The sequence below is a fragment of the Dipodomys spectabilis genome, unplaced genomic scaffold, assembly GCF_019054845.1.
Source record: "Dipodomys spectabilis isolate Male_0828 unplaced genomic scaffold, ASM1905484v1 ptg000119l, whole genome shotgun sequence".
NCBI lineage: Eukaryota > Metazoa > Chordata > Mammalia > Rodentia > Heteromyidae > Dipodomys > Dipodomys spectabilis.
Window position 1 is genome coordinate 1,158,575 of NW_024870796.1, and position 22,124 is coordinate 1,180,698.

Consider the following 22,124-nt stretch of genomic DNA (forward strand, 5'->3'; position numbering starts at 1 on the left):
TGCTGATATCTCAAACTCAGAGACTTCAAAGCAAATCCAGATTTTTTGGTCTCCTTTCACAAATAAGAAGGCCCACCAACATGGACCCTTTAGTCTGGAGACAGCCTGCCTGGAGTTCATTGTGCCCTCCTCTTCCATACTTCCACGTGGCTTTTCTTAGGGGAGCAAAATATTTCTTGGTTAAGAGTGTGAAAACAAAAGATAAGCCAAGAAGACTGCCTGTTTCAAGGAAAAATGAGAGAGTACATATTTCCCTCTGGAAATGCAGACCGTTTCCGTGTTTAGTATTAGTACAGAATGTGTCTGTGTCTGGGAGAGAGGGACATTGTGAAATATACTGTCCTGGCCCTGAGAGCTACCTGAGTCCTTGCATAGCATAATGGGGGACCCTGAGGTTTGTGGGGGCTGACTTAAGGGTTGCATTTGGCCTGAGGCCCATGGCCAAAAGCATGTTGTCTGAGTGGTGCCTGCGGGTTGTGGATGCACTGGGAGCCATAGCAACGGTTCACACTGGGGGAGGAGAGGGCAGTGATCTTCAAAAGGCCCACTCTGCATGGCCTTCATGCGCATGTTCAATGTCTACCTGTCCTGCCAGCATCATCCATGACAGAAGCAGCCATACATCCTTTCAATATGCTATAGCTTGCACCTGCACCTATAAAGCTGCAACCACCTGCAGCCTTCCCGCATCTCCCCAGCCCAGCTAGCTCAGAAGGAGTGGGATAGCTATAGTTTTCCTTGCATTAACAGGTGGAATTAGCCCAGGTCATTTATGTTTTTGCAAAGCTCCATGGAGTTGCTTGGGGACCTGGAAGGGAAGCAGAGTTTGCCTCCATCTTCCAAGAGGTTTCACTGTAGGGTGAGGGTGAGCTAGGAGGGGTGTTCTTGCTTGTGTGCATGTATGTGTGTGAACACGTAAGCATATGTGTTGAATGTAAGCATGCCTGTGAATGTGCTGGCATGTGAGCAAGTGTGTGCATGTGGTAGCACATGTTTGTGCATGTCTGGATATGTGCATGTGAGAATTGTGTGAGGAGGAATTTAGAGTGCATGCATGGGTGTGAATACGAGCGTGTGTGTGTGTGTGTGTGTGTGTGTGTATGACAGATGATCGGTGATGGTGACAAAGGCCCCCAGGCTCATATTGGGAGGTGACAGTACACAGATCCTGGCGATGGAAATGCTTAAGGAGTAAATGAAGGGACAAATGAATGAGTGAACTTTTAAGTTTGGAGGAACAGAGAAGGAATGTGTCCCTCTGTGACCTGATGGAGGGCCAGCAGGTGGGGTGTCAGGCAGGGACTGTCCCAGCCAGAGGCCAAGCCGGACCTAAAAGAAGAGCAGGGTTTACTAGACAGAACGTGGTAGTCAAGATGAGGGGCCAGGTAAGAGAGAAGCTTGGTCTAGCTTCAGAGGTGGAAGAAGATGGCAAATGGGTGGGCAAGGGTCTTGGCACTTTGTCGGTCCCTTGGTTGGAGTTAGAGCAGGCATCTTCCTCAGACACTGTCGCCTCATCCCATGCCATAAGCTCATTGCCAAGCTGGTATCTAGTAAGATGCTGATCCATTGCCAAAAGCTGCCTGGCAGGATCACATCAGCATTTAACCATGAGAAGGACCCCTAGTAGATTCCTAGGCTTGTCCTCGAAGCCCCCGTGAAGTCCTGAGTCACTACGGCCTGTTGAAATGGTCCTGTACCATCCATCCTCTGCAGGATGGGAGACCTTATCTCTACCTACTTCCCCTCCCTCCCCCAGTTCTCTGGGTAGCCCCAGGATTTGAGCTTAAAGCGTGTCCCCTCACCCTCCTTACATCTTGTTTGTTAGGAAAAGCCCTGGGAGGCTGGCCCGCAGATTAAATTCCCAGGACTCAGCACTTGCTCTGCCTTCTGATCTCCTCTAAATGGGGCTGATCAAATTAAGCCCCGTCAACACTATGGTCTGACAGCCGGCTTGGTGCCACATGGGGAGCACAGCAATGCCTCCAGGGCTTTGGGGGAGCAGGGAACCCCTGCCCTTCTCTCTTCCCCTGCAGCCAGGGGCCTTTCTCTGGCAAAATGCATCCTAAGAGAGGGGCACGTAGTGGTCAATCTGGGTTAATCACTCCTACCTCCGGCACCAAGTTTCCATGAGAAGACAAACAGGAGGTAAATTCAGCATCTTTACATTGGGAACAAGGGCTCAGAGCTACATCTGCCTTGGGATGTCTGTGGCAGATCTGCAGAGCACACCCTGGGATTCACCTGTGGGAGAGGCAGGCTCAAAGGAAGATGCTCACAGCCAGACTGCCCATGGAGGACAGGAGAGAAGCCAAGCAGCAGGCAGGAAGGCCAGGCCTGGCTGTGTTCCAAGTAGGGGCCAGGTACAGCATGAAAAAGGCAGGTGGTTTGGGGGTCTGGCAGCCAGAAAAAAAGGAGGAACAAAGGTGTGGTTCCCAACACTTGCTGGGAGAGAGCAGAAGTGTCCTGCGTCCTAGGCCAAGCAGGCTATGAGAAGAGAACCAGAAGAGGGGACAGCCCAGGTGGCCTCCACACGACATTCCTCTCAGCAGATCCAAGACGCTGCTCACCCTGCCAGGTGTCCACCCTCCCCATCCCAGGAAGCACTGGGAAATGGGCAAATCCCATGTGTCTCCTGGACGATCAGTCAAGAAGCCATACACCCCAGGGACCTTGAAAACAGGAGGAGTGATCCTACTGTCCAATCTACACCAGCTCAGAGTATCTGACAGTTCCCGTGAATCCAGACCTGGGGAGGGAGGGAGGAGAACTGAATGGTCTGTGAGGGCAATGGGTGGCCAAGTTTGCTCAATGCTGAAGCAGAAGCATTTTCCTGCCTCTCCCAGTGCCTGTCAAAGCGCTAGTTCCCAGATCCCTCACTTATTTTTACAGCGGCTCTCTGTGGGTGTTTATTGCCACCAGGTCATGATGGAAGTAGCTCTGGGACCAGTTCCCAGCATGACCAGGTGCCCTGGTGCCTTTAGCAGCTTCCTGTCTGCTCGGCCCCAGTGCAACTGCTTCTGAGGTCATCATCAGGATTCTGGGATGCACTGAATGAAGTTGAATGCGGAAGCCAGACAAGTGTGTGCCCCTTACCTACCTGACTGCTATCTTACCTGCCTGGGCTCGTTTTTTTTTTTTTTTTTTTTACCAGCTTAACAGGGAGGGAATTTTTGCAAAAGCCTTCTCCCCACCTCAACTTCCCACTTAGTCCATTTTCTGTTACTAATAACAGAATACTACAGGCTGGGTAAGTTATAAAGCAAAGAGGTGTTTTTGAGCAAACAGTTCTAGTCCAAGGTCAAGGGGCCACATCTAGTGATGACCTTCTTGTCATAAAGTCCTGTGATTCAGGGCAACTTGTGGTGAAAGACCTAACCAAATTGGTTTCTATAACAACCTGCTTCCAAGGTCACTCACTCACCACCCATCAACCCATGAGTTGGATGTAGATGAATGGCTGCATCCATGAGGACAGATCCCTATTCATCTCTTGAAGCCTCTACCTCTTAATATACAGCTTATAATGAGGGTTCAGTCTCAACTGAGCATTGGAGGGGAAAAAAAACCACTGACCACATCAACGTTGCTAAAGTCATCTTCATTGACATCAACAGTGGTAACATTTGACTGTCATGCTGCTCTTAGGTATCTAGAGAATACTTCCTCATAGGCAGGTGTCTTGGGGGTACACGTGGCCCACTCTGAAGCATCACAGAATGCCCAGCACTAGCCAAGAGGAGCTGTGTGCTCAGCACCTCAGTATGCCTGGCAGAAGACAACTCATTCACTCAGGACTAGGGAGCACCGGAGACCTCCTGCATGAGTTAGTACTCCACCCTACGGTGCCTTCACATGTTCTACTCGACTAACATCTTAATGAGTAAGAAGGGAAGTTGAGGTTGGCAGGTTTGGGGGATCCAGAGATTAAACAGGGCACCATCGATTCCTGTTGAAGGCATGGAGGTTTTAGAGACTCTTGGAGGAGACATCCTTGTGGGGAAGAAGGAGACAGACCCATGTGTGCATGCAGGCACCAGGCCCCCAGTGGGGAGCAGATGGAGGAGGGTGGGAGACATTCAGAGGGTGAGATCCCTGATGTCCAGGAAGCTTGCAGATGTCCAAATCAGGGCCTCTGTTCACTGGGCTAGTAACAGAGACCCACTTCTCCTTATGAGGTGCTTTTATAAGCCGTGCACAGGCTGAAGCTCTGGCCATGTGGGGCTTTGCATTGTTGGCCACCAGCACCCCACTTACCAGTCGCATGCTTCCCCCACATTCGAAACGAAATCCCAGGGAATCCTCCCTTCTGTTGGGACCTGTGGGTGTCTATGTTTTGTTCTGAAGTTCACAGTAAATATTTTCATTAAACGATCTGTTAAGTCTCTCCATTGGCTCCTACCATCTGGCCGCTGTGTGTTGGGGAGCCGCTGTGCAAGAACTCAGGGCCAGTTCTCCCCACCCTGGGCCTGCTGCCCAACACACAGGAAGTTTGGTGGTGCCCTGGAGCTTGATGCGGTCCCCAGGACCCTCTTTGGCTTCAGCACCTACTCATCCAGGGCACAGCCTCCTCGACTCTCTGCTGGCAGCCTCCCCAAGTCCTGGAGGTCCCAGTAACCAGTTGCTCCAGAAGTCTTCAAGGATGAGGGTGGGTGGGCTGTAGAAGGTGCTGGAAAGTGGCACAGGGAATGTAGGAGAGCGTGAAGGAGCTTTGGCAGTTTCGCTGCTGGTGGTGGCAGAATGAGGTGGGAGGTTTGGAACCACCAGGTGACAGCAGGTCCCCGAGCCTTGCTGCAGGGAGAAGCTGGAGAAGCTCCCAGAAGTCCTGACATCCATCACAGCCCCGCCTGCTGGGACACAATCCCAATGGCTTTCACCCTTCCACTGGGACACTGGAGCGTTCCATCCTGAGGACATGGATCAGGGGATTGAACCTGACCCTTGTCCCTGGACTTTAAGGCCACAGCTGCTTTTTTCTTCTCTCCACATGGTGGCCCCTCTACAAAGTGGGCTATGTCAGCTCAGGCAGAAAGAGTGGCAGGTCTGATGCCTCTGGACACTCCAGAAGCTCTGGCAAAAACCAAACTGTGCTGTCTAGCTGAAGCCAATACATGTGATCATGTCCATGTGGGAGCCTTGCTAGGATTGCTGCAGTTGCATAAGACAGAAAGCTAAGGGAACTGCATAGGCACCCAGAAGTTTAGGTAGAGATGTATTCGCTTTGACCTGAATATTACTCATGGGCAAGAGAAGAGACAGGTGTGGTGGGGACACCCACAGAACACTCCCTAGAGGTTAGAAGTATGGTATCCCTGGGGCCTACCCAGCATCCCCAGCAGCTTCACGGAGCACACGCTGGCCTGCCAATCCAGGGGAGGTCTTCTGAAGGAAGGTCACCCCTTCCGTTGTAAACTCTCAAGATACCATCGCTATGTGACTGCAGATTCACCTAAAGATGCTCATTAAGATAAAATATGTTTACGTAGGTGCATAATCAGGACAAGACAGGCTAGAGGCCTGTCTGGCAGCAGGCAGGCTCTTTGGAGGCACTGGAAGCAGTCTCCCGTGGGGACCATCAGCCCAGAGTCCCACTGGTGAGTTTTATTAAAAGGAGCTCATTATGATTATTTCATCCCAGCCTTTAGAACTTTATTACTGATTCCGAATTAATTTTTTGCAACTGCCACAGAAGGCTCATCCAGTGTGATTTTTATGACTCGAGGTGGAATGGAGGGGCAGTAGCAGCTGCCCTGCAGCTCAGTTCTGTTGTTTACCAAGGAATGGGGCTGCCCCTCAGACCCTCAAGCCCCAAGCTCACTTCACTGCCTAGAGCTTCCTTGGGGAGGAAACGTCTCCTGCCTCTTACTCTGGGATATGCCTCAGAAGAGGCTCCACCAAGGCCGAGGGGTGAAGGGCACTCGATGGTCCCCCCCAGATCTTCCTGGCCTGCTTGGCACCCACTTGCCCTCATTAAGCCACTGGGCTTTTGCCACCAGGTAACCCATCACTTCCCGGGTGCTTGTCCTGACCCCCTCCCCCTACACACACACACATACACACACACACACACACACACACACACACACACACACACTCGAAGAGGAACCAAGCTCACTTCTACAAGTACCCACATTGGCCCAGCTGGGCCAGTGAACCTCAAGGCCATTTATTAGTGTGTATATATAGAAAGATACAAGATGGTACAATGGAATTCCAGAGCTGCTGGGGGAAGAGGAGGGGTGCTCCCAGCAGGAGAAGCAGCTTTTGAAAACAGCAGAACTAATTGCTGGGTATGGTGCTGCACACCTGTAATCTCAGTTATGTGGGAGACCTAGGTAGGCAGATTGTCACCTTAGGTAAGCACGGGGGGAAAAAGCCTGAGATTCTAGCTATATGAAAAATTTTTTAAGCCAGAAGGGCTGAGGATATGGCTCAAGTAGTACATTGCCAGCCTAGCAAAGATGAGGGCTCTGTTTCCAAACTATCAAAAAAAAAAAAAAAAGATTACAGAGAAAGAAAGAGACAGAAAGAGGAAAAAGTAAGAAGAGGAAGAGGAGGGGAAGGAAGGGACATGAGTGTATATTTATAAGCTTAGTATGTCACGCTTCTAAGTTCTAGTCCACACACACACACACACACACACACACACACACACACACGCACATGGAGGAAATGTTGGAGAAAAGGGAAGAGGGAAGGAGGAAGGAATAGAAGGAGAGGCTGCGATAGACCAGAGATACTCTATATTTTTAGGATATGGACCATATAATGGATTAAGCAATGTCCAGCCTGTCAGAAGGTACACTGGACTTCTACCATTTCCTATCATTTACTGATTTTACTTACATCTGGCCAGTTATTCACAATGTACCTCTCAATGAGTATCCGAGGTAATTAGCATCGAAGCAGAAGACAGGTTGAGTGGATGAGTCTCCAGGTTGAGTAACAAATGCTCTTCTGGGAGATAACAAAGGCGCTTCTGGAGAAATTGTGAGCTGTCCCCAGAGTCTTGGGAAATCCAAGGCTCTCCACAGTTGTAGACCTGGCATGGCTGAGGTGTGGATTGGAAAAGGGTCTGCCCCTGTCCTCTGCTTCTAAGTGTGCTATGGTCTTCCCCAGCTCTGATATCATCCTGCAAGTCACATGTGTGTGCTGAGCAGAGCAGGAGAGGAAGAAGCCACAGCAGCACATGGTCGAGTCAAGCCAAGCTCTCCTGGCTATTCTCTTCAGCTAAACAACATAGGCCCCTGGAAGGGGGGGGGGGGTGTTGGTGATGTTTGAGCCTCTTGGGTTGCACTGCTACAGTGTGGCTCACTTGCCTTCCACATCTGGAATAGAACCGTCCCCTGTGGATCACATTTTAATCCTTCTTCCAGGGGATTATGTTGTCGTTTCTTCTGTATTGGATCACTTGTTTGCTGTGTTGTGCCTCTTTCCGGGTCACCTCGTTTTGTTTGCTGGAACACATCCTTCAGTAGCTTTTTTAGAACAGGTGCTTGACAGGTACATGTTCTGGCAACTCATAGGTATAAAATGTCTTTGTTCCACTTTACTACTTGATTAAGAATTTGGATGTAGAATCACAGCCTTCAGAATTTTGAAGGCCTTGCTCCCTGGTGTTCTTGCTTCTGATGTTACTTTGACAAAGTTGAAGCCATTCTGACTTGAGTCCTCTGTGATCTCTTTTTGTCTCCTGTAGACGTTTGTAGATTCTCCCGTGCCCTGAAATCTCACAGTGCAGATCTGTTTTCCTCTACTGTGCTGTTTCCTCTACTGTGCTGGGAACTAACGGAACTCCTTCATTTTAGGAATGACACCTTCTAGTTACAGCCATTTTCTTGAATTTTTTCATGAATAACCCTCCCCCCCCCCCACACATACCCTTCTATTTTTTGGCAGGATTGGATTTGATCTCAGGGCTTTCTGCTTGCTCTCTACCACTTTGTCTCTCCACTCATGCCTCCAGCCCTTTTTGCTTTTGTTGTTTTTCCAACTACGCCACCCCTCAAATGGGAGTAAGGATGAAGGCAAGGAGCCTTTTCCTCATTCTAAGTATAGATTGGCTATTGGAAGTGACAGAGCTTTGTCACCTGTGACACATGCAGTTGTTTCAGGGACCTGGAGGCCGTAGGGTCATTCCCAGGATGCCGGTAGGCACACGCCTCAGCCCCTTAGCTCAGGAGACAGGCAGCACCCTGGGTTTTGTGGGCCCACAGTTGAACTTGGCCACTGTGGTCCAGCCATTCTCCTGGATGGCGATTGCTTGTGTTTCCCAGGCAGGAATTCGTCTTTTTCTATCTCGTCCTCTGCCCAATCTGTTGTGGACTTTGTTAGTCTTTCCTTTCCATGCTGAAGACTCTCAAACTGGAGATGGCTCTTGGAAACAGTTCCTGCTCTGTCATCCTTCACTCAGATGTGAGAAAAGAGAGTTCCGGCTGCCATCTGGAAGGAGCCCCAGGCACAGGGAATACCTGGACGAAACACCTCTTCAATTACTAATTTAAAAGATGAGTCCTGGCTGGGCACTGGTGGCTCATGCCTGTAATCCTAACCACTAAGGAGGCCGGGGAAAGAAAGCCGAGGAGACTCTGATTTCCAATAAGCTACTTAAAAAAAAATGCTGGAAATGGAGCTGTGGCTCAAATGGTAGAGCATTCGCCTTGAGCAAAAGAAGCTCACGAACAACACTAAGGCCCTGAGTTCAAGCTTCAGGACCAGCACAAAAAAGTGGGGGTTCTTATAACCGATGCCTTCCCTTGCAGGGAACCTAAGCCTGCCAAATTGTCATTGCTGGGGTCCTGGTTTTCTCTGTCCACTTGACTTCTTGTTGGGGAGGCTGCACGGGCAGGAAGGTGGCTGAGGAACAGCATGGCTCCTGCTTCTATAGGAGATGGGCAACTACATCTACAGTTCAGTACCCAGCCTGGCGCAGGGATGAAGGATGGATGGGCTTACAGGACTAGGCTGTAACCTTATGAGAGCCTGCAGAAGAGTGCAGAATGTCTGCTCTTGGCTAGGAAGGAACTAGTAGAAGCCAGGCCAGAAGCCAAGTGCAGTGAACGGCCCCAAAGGCTAAGGCCAATGTCAAGGAGATCACTAAGAACCACACAGGAGCTGGCAGCTTGGCCAGCCCTCCTTGCAGCAGTAATCCCCTGAGAGATAGGCCTGGGCTTCAGAGTCAAGCTTATGGTGATGAAAACCAAGATGGTAGCCATGGCTGCTGATGGTACCCATGGCTTGCCTGCCAGATGCTGTTGGCATGGAGGGTTCATGTGGCTCCAGTCCTGCTCCCCGTGTCCTAAGCAAGCCTAAGCATCCATGGACACAACTGCACATTAGGGGCTGTCACTGCCAGCTAACCCCAGGGACCTTATCTGTCTTTACCTCCTGCTTTTTACCCCTGAGATTTGGGGCTTCTCTACAGTAGCTAGGCTTTAGGGTTGCAGGAATGTTCTAGATCATAATGTCCAAGACATCACCCCCCACCTCAAGTAATCATGCTGAGAATTTGTTGCCAACAATTTCGTTGTGTTGGACACGGGGCTTTGAACTCAGGCCTGAGCACTGTCTGTGAGTTTTTTTTGCTCAAGGCTAGCATTCTGTCACTTGAGCCACAGCACCATTCCTGGTGGTTAATTGGAAATGAGTCTCATGGACTTACCTGCCTGGGCTGGCTTCAAACCACAGTCCTCAGATCTTAGCCTTCTGAGTAGCTAGGATTATAGGCATGAGCCATGGACACCCAGCTGAAATGGGTATTTCTAAAGGATCTTTAGGAAGTTTTTTGGATTCAGTTCAGCTGAAAACCATGCTTGCTTGGCAGAAGTGCTTTGAGACATGACAAGCAGCCCAGGTCTGGCCTCAAAGTGGTCCCCACATCCCTTGTAGGGGATGTCTGGAGAGATCACTGCTCCAAGGCCTTTGGAGGGGACCAGAGGGAGTCGAGTGTGTCAAGTGGGTAGCCTGGCAACCCAGGCCTCATGTGCTCTATCTGTAAGTGTGGTCTCAGTTCATAGCCCTGGCTTACCTGAGGGCTATCCTCACCAATTCCTCAGGAGAACGTGGATATTCTAGATAGCTTTTAATGTTAACTCGCCTATGCTTCAAATATTATCACCCGTAAAAAGTATCTTAAAATGCTGCATGGCTCTAAAGAGAGCCTTGGTGGTCTGGTTTTGTCCTGGTGGGGTGGGGGGGAGACCCTTAGCTTAATAGAGACAGAGGTCATGTCCAGCCTCTCCCCAGGGGAAGACTTTTCTATGGAAATTACCATCTTTCTGCTTCTCAAGGTGGTTCTGAAGGTGAGCTGTCCCTGCTCGTTGAAAATGCAAAGAAATAAATGTATAAAAATAGAGTAGCAATTCCTCAACCCCTCTGTCAGGTTTAAGTCCCCAGCATCTCCTCTGGGAGCAGCAGGGATGGCCCTGAATCATCTCCAGGCAGCTCAGCAGAGCCTCAGCTCTGCATGGATGATGTCCCTGTCCCTGTCTCTGGGATAGCCCAGATAGTTGCTGCCATGTGTGTGCAAGTGTACAAGTACATTGCATGCACATGTGTGTGCAACTGTGGGAACACTGCATGCACACGTGTGTGCCTTGCATGCACATGTTTGCAAGTGTGCAGGTACATTGCATGCAGGCGTTCATGTATGCATATGCAAATGTGGGTACATTGCACATATTCACGTGCACATGCACATTGGATGCACATGTGTGTACAAGTGTATGATGTATACTCACATGTGCAGAGTGGGCCCAGGTCCCGCAGACCCCAGGAGGTATAATAAGTACTGAGGCAGCTTCCCTGCACCAGCTCATCACTCATCTCTGTTCCTCACCATCACCACCCCCCCCCCAACTTCTTGGTCTTGCCCACAGCCAAGCTTCAGGCTTGTACCCCTAACATGATAGTTAGTTTGTCTTGTCTGAGACAATCAGAAGGATGTGAGGCGTTTGTTTGTGGCTAAGAATCAGCCACACTGGGGTTCCATCAGTCTCCACATCTGTAAAATGGGGACCAATATTCCTACCGAGGATGTCTGTTATCTGAATGGGCGAGGAGGCATGCTAGTGGCTGGTGTGTAACACAGGACATGGAACCAGGTATCTCCATGAGTGGTCCCATTCCCATCAGCGGCTTGGCCCAGCCTCTAGCCATCCCAATGCTTTCTCAGGGCGAGAGTGTCTAGGATCATCAAGAAGATGCCACTGGACAACATGACCTGTGGCCTGGCTTGGCTCTGATAGAGATCTTGGCAGCAGGGTGGGGGTGAGCAGGGCTTCCAAGGTTCTGGTGTTGGATTTGGCGGGCAGAGGGTGATGTGGAGCTTCATCGGGGCTGATGGTCACTTGGTGAGTCTGCTGTCATCTCAGGCGGTGCTGGCCGGGGAGGGCTGGGCGCTGGAGCTCTGGCCCATGTTGAGTTCTGCACTCAGTGAGAAGTTGATGGAATTGATGGAATAGAAACCCTATGCAGGTAGCAGGGACAGCATTCTGGGGCCTTGGGCCTGGTGGGCATCCAGGCCCATCCTGGACCCTTTTGCAGAGCCTTCTTAGGCTCCATTCTCCTGCATGGCCAATTTATAGCTGGAGGGCACTGTCTGCCATATCAGCCTGTTAGGAGCTGTCACAAAATGGGCTCATGTTGGTCCCTGAAGTACTAAGTCAGCACTGGGACAGACTCATTCCACCAAAGTGGATAAGAAGCAGGCATGGGAGCTCCTGAACTCAAGTGAAAGACTGAGCAGAAAGTTCTAAGAGGATCCAGGCCAGAGACTCAATGGGCTGAATCTCAGTTTCCCCAGTTGTAACAGGTTGACAACAGACAGCCCATTGGGAGTGCTAAGCAGAGGCCCACTCTCTTCTCCTATACCACCTCTATTCTTGGCACACCTGTTGCCATGCACCAGCCCTGGGCTCCCTAATGGCCATCCTGGTGCTGGGCTGAGAGTCTCAACCTCAGGCCACCACTGCCAGGGTTGTGGCTGGAGTTGAGACTGGTGCTGAGGAAGGGGCTGGCCTTGATGCCATGGAGGAAGTGGTTTAGGGGCTGCCGATTCCAAGTGGCTTGTCTTTGTCAATACTGCCACTCTGGGTTTCAATGAGGTGATGATTGGCCTGGCCAGGGCTGAGTTGCATCCTGGGATTTCGTTGTGCTGCTGCTGGAGATAGTGCCCTCTGCTTCTAGGAGCCTCCTGGGGAAACCTGGACAGCCTGAGCCGAGCCCTGGGTGTGCTGGAGGACCGCATCAATAGCTCTAGGCGGAGAACACGCAGGCACGTGACAGATGACGACTATAACATCGAGGTCCTGCTGGGCGTGGATGATTCTGTTGTCCAGTTCCATGGGAAGGAGCACGTGCAGAAGTACCTACTGACACTAATGAACATCGTAAGTAGAGCTGGCTGGGGCTTGGAGATGGGTTGGGTGACAAGGGAAGGGGTGGGTATAGGTAGAACACTGGGGCCTGGGCAGGGCTGCAAGGGCCGAGGACCAGGGCTGGAGCAAGAATGAGAAGAACTGGTGGGTGAGATTCTTCAACACTTCCGGTGGCCAGCAACTTGGAGGCGCCCTGAGGGGAGAATGCTGGTGGGAGAGAAGGCCAAGATGTGGCCCTGGGTGGAGCATTGTGAGGAAGGGGTGTGGTTTGTGGGCTGCAGGTAGACTGGAAACCCAGGCAGTTCTGAAATAGACTAAGGCTAATCAAATGGCCCAGGTCCACGTGGAGACAGGCAGGTGGACAGGAGAGGGAGATGGGCTGTGGACCCGCTGGGCAGTTCTGCTTTGCTGGACCTGGTGCTGAGCCCTTAGGTGCTAAGCTGGCACCCAGGCCCTGGTGAAAAGACTCATTGGGGACAAAAGAGGATGTGAGGGCTGAGCACCGAAGAGCGACTGCCACCAGTGTCACCATCCTCCCCCTGTCTGGGAGGAGTCATTGCCACCCCCAAATCCAGCCTTCACAGTGAGACTGAAGAAGCCCTTTGCATGTGCAGAGAGCGTTTTATTTTGAGGAATGTTCTTCATCTGCCCTTAATGTGGAAAATTAGCCTCATATTAATTTTAACGTAATAATAACAATATTAATAAAACCATCGAGAGCTCCATCATCGGAGTTCGCAGTATGTGGCCATGTGGGGCCTGTGCTCTGAGTCTCCAAGACAGGTTAGATGTAAAAGTCTTTGTCAGCCTTCAACATGTGAATTCTTTCCTGAAGCCTCTACTGCCTTCCTACCCAGTGGGGAAATATGCTGGTCCTTCACATCTACAAGTGTGGCATGTTCATCTTCTTTCACTAGAGAAACCACCATCCAGTTTTGCACCTTCCATTGCCACCAACAAGGCCCGGGGGCTCTGATTTCTTCACAGACCTGCAGTGCTTGTTTATTTATTACGGTAACCATCTGGGTGGGGAATTTGTAATTAATCAGTGCTTAGACGTCAATTGCCAGTGTGGCCAGTGGCAGTTGTGAGGGGAGGGTACCATTCAGGAAGATCGGTACATGGTGCCCTCTTCTGAACTTGAACTTCGCCACTGTGAACTTGAACTTCACCGCCACCACAGCCTGGACAGCCCTGAGTGTGTGGCACCTCAAGCCACAGCCCACATGGCCCTCTAAGGCTTGGCCAATGGGTCATCACAGTCCTCTTGTCAGCCCACAGATCGCAGGCATATGTGGTAGTCATGAGCCAGTCCTGACTGCTCGCCTCATAGAGCAGGGATGGGCTGTGAAAGCCACCAGGCCAGCGCCAGGCCTCAGAGCCTGGCCACACTGGGTCTGTTGATAATGATGTTGCTCCACAGACTGTGTGAATTCTAAAGAAATGACATTTGATGCAGAACAACAAAATTTTCCAAAGCCACCAAGGACCAACAGTTGCCTTTCGAAGGAAAAAAAATACAGACACTAACTTCATCCAGGGTTGCCGTTCTTGATAACTTCCCCCACCCCTTTGTCTGTATAAGTCTCTACAGTGTAGGAGGACAGTGACAGGTCACCCAGAGCCAGTTGGGCATAGTTTCATCAGAACACTGTTCACCTGGTGTCAATAGAAGCAATAATAGATCAGCAGATCATTCAGGGGGGAAAAAATTAATCACCTACTACTCACAGACTGATTAAAAATCCAGTGCAAAATTAAAGTTTTGAGATTAAGAAGAAGATTCATCTCCAGGATCCAAAAGTTTTGTAAGGAACATACTACTGAATAGGGAACACTGTGATCAATACTGATTTTCTTCATCTTGTGTCACTGATTAAAAAAAAAAAAAATCAAAACCCTTAGGTGTTAAGTGACAGGGAATCTAAAAATTGATGCTAATTCTCAGAGTTCTTTTGGGGACTACAGTCTCACGCAGGCATTGGGAGATCCTGTTTCTGTACCAGAAAAAAAAAATCAGACATGCCTCCAAGGCTTGCCTCTTGTCTTATTTTTTGTGTGTGTGCATGTGTTGCAGGGGTGGAGGGTACTGGGACTTGAACTTGGCTTTTTTCACTCAAGGCTGGCATTCTACCATGTGAGCCACACATCTCTGCTTTTCTAACTTTTCATTGGTTAAATCTGAGATGAGAGTCTCACGGATTTGTCTGCCCAGGCCTCAGGCTTCAAACTACAATAACAGTTAACTCCATTCAGAGAATCTCTCGTATGTCTTCCCCCTGGCTTTGTTTATTCAGACTCCCCAATGAACCGGACTCTCCACAGTGAGTGTCTGTTCCGGCCGCCATTTTGTACTGAAGGCATTGCCCCAGGAAAGTTATTGCCAGTCAACCATATCCAGTGACGACACACCTCCTCCCTTACATGAAAGCAAATTTCTGAATCTTGAATTCACAACCAAACAGGAAAATGCCAGGACTATCTGGACCAAGTCATCTTCTGAGTCAAACATGTCCCTTGCACAGAGAGTCTGAAAGTCTGATACCTTTTGGAAATGAAAAGTGTGGGTTTAAGAATTGCCTTGCAAAACCCAAAGTGCCAAGAGATCAAGGAGCTAGAAGACACGGAACCCTGGGAAATGCTAATAGCACTGAAATCCACCTTGATTGTATTCCATCTACAAATGAGGGACTTGCAGTAGTGTGGAGGATTCTTACTTTAATATTTTTGCTGGACCCTTCTATCCTGCCTTATACAATACTTTGGAAAAAATGTTATGTATGTTTCATTTCTTGTAAAAAAAAATCTACACAGCATTTCTGCCTATACATGTTTCATTTTATAATGTCAAAAGTGAGGGGGAGAGGCAGGCATAGTGGCTCACATCTGTAATCCTCACCACTGAGGAGGCAAAAATCTAAGGATCATAAGTTGAAGCCCAGGCAGAAAAGTCCTCAAAACTCCATCTCTAATTAATCAGCAAATAAGCCAGACTTGGAGACGTAGCTCGAGTGGTAGAGCTTCAGCCAGGTGCAAACAAAGCACTCTGCCATTTGAGCCATGCTCTTAGCCTTTTGTTTTTATTCTTTTTTTTTTTTTTTTGAGACAGAATATTACATTATTTTTGCTTGGGCTGGCTTCCAACTTGGGGCTCTCCTGCCCTTGTCTCCAAAGTAGCTGGGATTATAAACCTACACTACTATGCTCAGCCATGTGCTCTACTTTTATACACTTGGCAGCAAAATAGGTTTGTTTACAGCAGCAGCCCGCATAAGCTGAGTGAGGTGTTGTAGTAAGTACCACATTAGGGTGGCTATGATGACATTAGATGGCAGGAATTTACCCGCTCCATTATCATCATTGGGGATCATTCTCACGCATTCAGCCTGTCTTGCTAATCCTTTTCGTGGCACATGATGATTGTATGTTTACCTGTGAATTTTTTTTAAGCCAAATCTTTGCCATGACTTCAAGGAATGTAAAACCTGCACCCAAGGCACATGCTTCCTTTGTGCCTTATATAGTGTTTAACGGAAGCACTCATTTCCAACCTCTTCCCCGAGAAGCCTAAGGCCTCTCTGTATGTTGCTGAAATCTCACAAAGACCCAGCAGTCAACACACTCAAGTTCGAATCCTCCTGGCAAACCTCGCCTCTGCTCAACTCAGTTTCCTCATCTTTAGACTGAGGGCTTTTCCTCCTCGCACACACTCCTGACTTCTACAAAGACCTGCACAGTCTCTCTTGCCAGGAAACAAGTTCCACTCTGCCCACCTCAGTGTGCTGAGCCTCTGCAGCCAGAGCAGCCCTTTCCTGAGAGTCCTTACAGTCACCTCACCCTTGAGCTGAGCTCTAGCTTTATCCTGCTCAGATCCCCAGCCCTCCTTCTTTCCAGCTGGCTGTGCCAATTCCAAGGACCTGTGAGATCACTTTAGGGAACATTTCTGAAGAATCAAGGGAATGGGCCTTAGCAATCATTTTTAAATGGCAGAGTGAAGCCAGGCGCTGGTGGCTCACACCTATAATCCTAGCTGATCAGGAGGCTGAGATCTGAGGATCTCAGCTGAGGTCTGAGGATCTCAGTTCGAAGACAGCCTGGGCAGGACAGTCTCTTCTCCAATGAATCACCAAAAGCTAGAAGTTGGCTCTGTGGCTCAAGTAATGGAGCGCTAGCCTTGAGCAAAAGAGATTTCTGGGATGCTAAACTGTCTCTCCTAGCTGTATTAACTGTTTGTGTTCTGGAAGAATTCCTAAGCCCACACAATACCTCTTGTGCAGAGGATGGACATGCTCCTTAGGTCTGCCCAGGACATGGGGGTACAGGGGTCTCTTTTGTTCACAGCCCAGACCAACCCTTTGCCTCCTCCCAGCCCGAGGATGGTCCCCTGTGCAGTATGTTCTGGAACGATTTCCCGTTGAATGAATGATTTCTCTCGGTGCCAAGACTCAAGATATTTTCCCTCTTTTTCTTTTCTAATTTAATCCAGAAATTGGCCTTGACTTACCAAAGTCTTGCCAGGGTTTGCAAACAATCAGGAGGCATCTGGGCTCAATTGCTCACCAACTTTCAAGAATGTTGGGGCCACGTGGTGGTGGTGGTGGTGGCGGCGGCGGCAGTGGTGGCCACGGCAGCAGCAGGGGACAGCAGAGTCAGGACGAAATGTTTTCTGCTGGTCACGGGGAGGAGGAATTCTCACGAACTGCAAACCAGCCAGGCAGGAGGTGTCATGCCTGCCCTCCACCCCCCAGTCCTCGGTCAGGTGTCCTTGTAAGGACACCTCTGAAACTGGACACAGGAACTTGGGGAGTTTGGGATTGGCCACAGCTTAGGGCTGTGAGCAAAGTTTCCTTCTCCCCCATGACAGTATCCCAGCATCAGGCCACCAGGGTCTCCCTTGGCTCTCGTCTGTTCCCCATGCCTGTCCCTGCAAGCCTTCCTCCATGTGTCACCAGGAGATACAAATGTGGGGGCCAATGCTGTGTGTTTGTGTGTGTGTGTGTATCTGGCATTGCATTCAGCTCAGGTGCTGATGGGAGCCAGAAGGCAGTGAACACGGGGGGGGGGGTGGTATTCGGACTCTAGAGATTGGCTCCAACTAGGGCATCAGGAGAGGCCACCCCCCCCAAGAGGTTCTGCGGTGCTCCGTGCCCACTTGTGGTCTTGTAGGACTAAGCAAGGCCCCGCCGGTGCCAGAAAAGAAAAGATGGAAATCCAATTTCCATGGGAAATCTAATTATTTCTCCATGCGGGCCACAAATTGAAATGAACCCCACGCTGCCCAGGTGAATGAGCGCGCAGCCAGCCTCAGGATGAGTCTGGCCTGTAAGTGACCCATGATTTCTTCCAGCCTAGAAGACCAGAGGCAATTGCCTGCTCTGACATGCTGCTGTGCCCAGGGAGAGGTGGTTAATGCCATGTCTAGAGGTTTCTGTAAGCATCAGAGAAGGGCCTGACAGGTGCTGGGTACCTAGAGGGGCCTTCTGAAACTGTGAGCTGTCCCTCAGAACCCCTGGTTCACATAACCCCATTCTGGGGTCCTGTTCAGGCAAGGGTGGATGCAGGGGGGGGGAGGGAGGGAAGCAGGGTGAGGACAATAATTCACTTCTATCACCTGCTGATCTCACAAGGGAAGGGTGATTGGGGTACCTGGCTCAGGGGAAGCTCTTCAGATGAGGGCTACTGCGGCTGCCTCCCACAGAGGGTCCTGGGTGGCAGGAAAGCATGTGCAAAGGTCCGGTGGCATCTCCCGCTAACATGGTTCAGACCTGGCTGGAGTTGAGGATTTTGAGGAAGGGAAGGAAGGAGATGAGGTTGGCTTGGCATCTAACAATGTAGAAATTTCTCTCTGGAGAAATTGAGGGCTGGGGTAAAGCCCTTGGATTACTGAGAGCACACATCCCCAGAAAGGAGAAACTGATGCGGGTCGGGTTGTTGTATGCGCTCTGCAGGGAGAGAGATCAGGATGTCTCTGTATTGCCTGGTGGCCTAGCAAGGCTCCCTTTCTGGGCGTGGCCAGCCAGGCTCAGAGAGGTTGGACAGAGGCCTGTGGCAGGGCCAGGCAGGTGGGACCCGAGTAGGTGGGGGATGGGCAGGCACATTCTCATCTCCACCCTCTCTGGCCTCTCCCCTCCTCCCTGCAGTCCCTCGCCATACCCAGGGACCTCTCCGTCTACTATGTGTTTAGCCTCTCTTTCGTTGTTGTTGTACCAGTCCTGGGGCCTGAGCACTGTCCCTGACCTTTTCCTTTTCTTCTCTTCTCTTTCTTTCTTTTTTTTTTTCTTTTTTGGAGATAAGAGTTTCACAGACTTTCCTGGCTGGGCTGGAGCTTGGGCTGGCTTCTAACCTCGATCCTCAAGTCTCAGCCTCCTGTCAGGCTAGGATGACAGGTCTGAGCCACTCCGTACAGACTTGCCCAATGTGGTGAGCTGTGAGCCTCCTCGTGGAGCTCATGGGTGGCCCATGGACCAGAGATGCTGGAACATTCTGAAATGGGGGCCACAGGCCAATTTTGCTTCTGTCTCTTCTTATGGACATCTGTCCCCTGGCTTCTCCCCGTCTTCCTTGCTCCTCAGTGAAGGCTCCTGACAGCTGATGTGCACAAGCCTGGGAGCTGTCAGTCCTTGGCATTCCGTCCCCTGGGGAGCTGACAGTTGTCAGAACAAGAGGGAGAGTCCCCAGAGGATGGACCAGGAGGCCGGGGCTCCGTGACAGCTTGAGGTAGCCCGGGAGCTCGTCTCCCGTGTGGATTCCAGCGAGGATGTGACAGCGAGTCAGGAAAGCGGCGGCAACACGCGCGCTTGTGCTGTCACCCCCTCCTCGTTCTCCATCTCTGAGGGTCCCTCTCGGGCTACTCCCTGAGTTGAGTGACAGTCGAGTGACGCGTCTTCGAAGCTCTAGGGGTTCACACAAAGACACCGTCTCTTAAGTTTTCAAACCAGAGAGGGTCTGCCTATCTCATTTGTCCAGGCGTAATACCTCACAACAGGTCGGCACATAGTAGGTGCTCAATAAATCCCCCACCACCACCACACACACACTCCCTTTTTTGGGCTTTTGCATTCGCTAAGCAAGGTGCTTTTCCTCTTGTGCCATACCCTCAGTCCTTTTCCTTTTCCTTTCTGTTTGTTCCATCAGCTTCTCTCACTCTCAGCAAATGTTTCCAGTGCAAGCATCCTCAGGACCCTCAGCGCCATTTCTTTCGGGGGGGGGGGTCTTCAGGGAAGATCCTCTCTCCCTAGCCTGGCTGATTAGCTGGGGGTTGCCTCTCATTGTCCAGTGCTCAGTCAAGAGAGCAAGCCTTTCTAGAAGGGCGGGCATTCTCTCCCAGGGGACCGTACCAGCTGCTACACACACACACACACACACACACACATACACACACACACACACATCCCCTATAACCAGCCAGACCCACAGCATCCCCCAGCATGGAACCCCAGGTCCCCCGTACTAGGGTCTCATCTGCACCCATTTTCCTGACTTTGGCAGAGGGGGAAACCCCCTGCCCAGCTGCCTTAGGTCACTCCCTCCCGGGGCTGGCATTCGTGCCCCCTCTCCCCCTCTCCCCCCCCCCCCACTGGCACAGGGCCAGCAGCAAGGCAAACTTTTCCATTGTCAGGCTGAGCCTCCTCCTTGCTTATTGTCTATTCTGCAGCAGAATCTTGGCTGCATCTTTGCATAAGCGAAAGGCGAATTACAATGTGTTTCCCCCCACGCCTGAGTCCTTGGCCTCGCTCCCACATGCACCGAGAAGGGCTGCGGCTTTGAACCTTTTCCCCAAGGTTTAAAGATTCCAGGATCAATTTCTCAGACAGGCTCAAGGACGTTGTCTTTGCGCGTCCCTTCCCCCTGCTGTCTGGGCCGAGGACGGCAGCTTCTCCCCAGTGCATAGGCCCTGTGGAAGGGCAGGGCAGGAGGGCAGAGGGATGCTGGGAGTGGGGGACAGAAAACATAACTAGAAACGTTTTTGTTACCAGGAAAGGCAGGCCCATGCTGACCTTTAAAACCCTCCAAAGTCATTCATTCACTCATTCATCCATTCATCCAATAATTCCAAAATGATCACCTACTCTGGGGTAGATTTTGCTGGGGATAGGGGAGGTAAGGCAAGTGCAAAGGCCCTGAGGTAGGGATAGGCCCACTAGGCAGAGAAGAGCCTAGAAGAGGCAGCAAGGCTAGCTCTTCCTTGCTTTGAGGTCCTGGAAAGGCATTACAGTTTTACTCCCAAGTGCCAGAAGAAGTCTCTGGAATAGAGAGGGTCTAAATCAGGAGTAAATGCCTTCCTCCTTCGAAACATTTTCACTACTACTGCTTTCTGTCTTCGAGTGCTCTCCAGACATTTAAGGAATTTGGGGCCTGGAGAAGGGAGTGTGGGAATTCCAGGCATGAGCCATTGCGCAATGGCAGGAGAAGAGTCTACGGGCTTTGAAGGAAGGCCCACAGAGCAGAGCGACTGAGCCTGGCCATCAGGAGTCGTCCAAAGTCAGGGTTCCCTGCTGGAGAGAAACTAAAGTGGGAGATGGAGAAGCCATCCAGGACTGGCTTGGAGAGGGCACTGGGAAGCTATGGAGGGTCTGAGGCAGAGGAAGGAGGCAGTGGCTTTGGGACAGAGAGGGACAGATCCAAGCTCTTCCACACAGGAACACTTAGATCAAAGCTAAGCCCTAGGTCACGGCTTCCATGGCTGTGACCAAACACCTGCCCCTTGTTTGGCTTCCGGGTCCAATCCGTGTTCCACCGGACTCTGTTGCTTTGGGCCTCCCATGCTGAGGAAAGAAGAGCTGCTTACCTCATGGCTGCTGATGGGAAGTGGCTAGGGCTGCCCACCCCTAAAGACCTAACTTCCTCCCGCTAAGCCCCGCCTTCTGAGGGCTTCATCACCTTCCCAATGGTGCTATAGGCTGAGATCCAAACCATAACATCCAATCTCAGGCTCAGGCCTGGTTCTAATTGCTTGGACTGGAATCAGCAAATACCACCAGGCAGGGGAGTTTATGTAACAGAAGTTTCCTTCACACATTTCTGAAACTGGGAATTCCAAGATCAAGGTTGCCAGCTAATTTGTTTTCCCCCCTGGGGATGGGGGGAGGACCTTTTGCATTTACAGATGGTCATTTTCCTCTCCGTGTCCTCATTTGGACAGAGTGAGGGGGTGGGGAGAAATTGAAGCAAGGAAGCCTCAGGGTAGCTCCAAGCCCAGGGTTCACCTGGCCCATGTGCTGGACAGGCTGTGTGGTGGAGGTGTAGCAGGATGGGAGCACTTTAAAAAAAAAAATTTGTTACCATGGACCTCACGGACATCTGGAGAAGCCAGTGGACACCTGCTCCGAGTCATGTTTAGTTTTTCTTTAAAAGCCCCTAAAAATAAAATAACACTGAGATACAAGGGACACAAATGGCAGAGTCACACCTATGGGAGCAGAACGGAGACCTTCTGTGATATCAGTAGTGGTTCGTGCCTATAATCCTAGCTACTCAGACAGGGGGTGATGGCCACAAAGGTGAGGGCCAGAGGAGGATGATCAAGAGAAAGATCAGCAAGAAGCTAAGGGTCCTGTCAGGTTTGTAAAAGCATGGACCAGGGAACAAGTTGGGCAGGGGGGTGTTTAATTGAAGCTGGTTTAATTGAAGCGTCATTCCTTCCCGGTTGTCTTTTAGGTCAATGAAATCTATCACGACGAGTCTTTGGGCGCCCACATTAATGTCGTTCTGGTGCGGATTATCCTGCTGAGCCATGCAAAGGTGAGTGAG

General features: G+C 50.7%; 1 protein-coding gene across 1 annotated transcript in view; it reads left to right on the plus strand.

Annotated features, from left to right (window-relative positions):
- Window positions 1–22,124, plus strand: part of Adamts2 (ADAM metallopeptidase with thrombospondin type 1 motif 2) — a 157,857-nt gene that overhangs the window by 100,758 nt on the left and 34,975 nt on the right. The window contains exons 5-6 of the mRNA XM_042688831.1: window positions 12,184–12,386; window positions 22,032–22,115. Coding sequence (XP_042544765.1) covers window positions 12,184–12,386; window positions 22,032–22,115 — 287 coding nt within the window. The remainder of the gene's footprint in view (window positions 1–12,183; window positions 12,387–22,031; window positions 22,116–22,124) is intronic.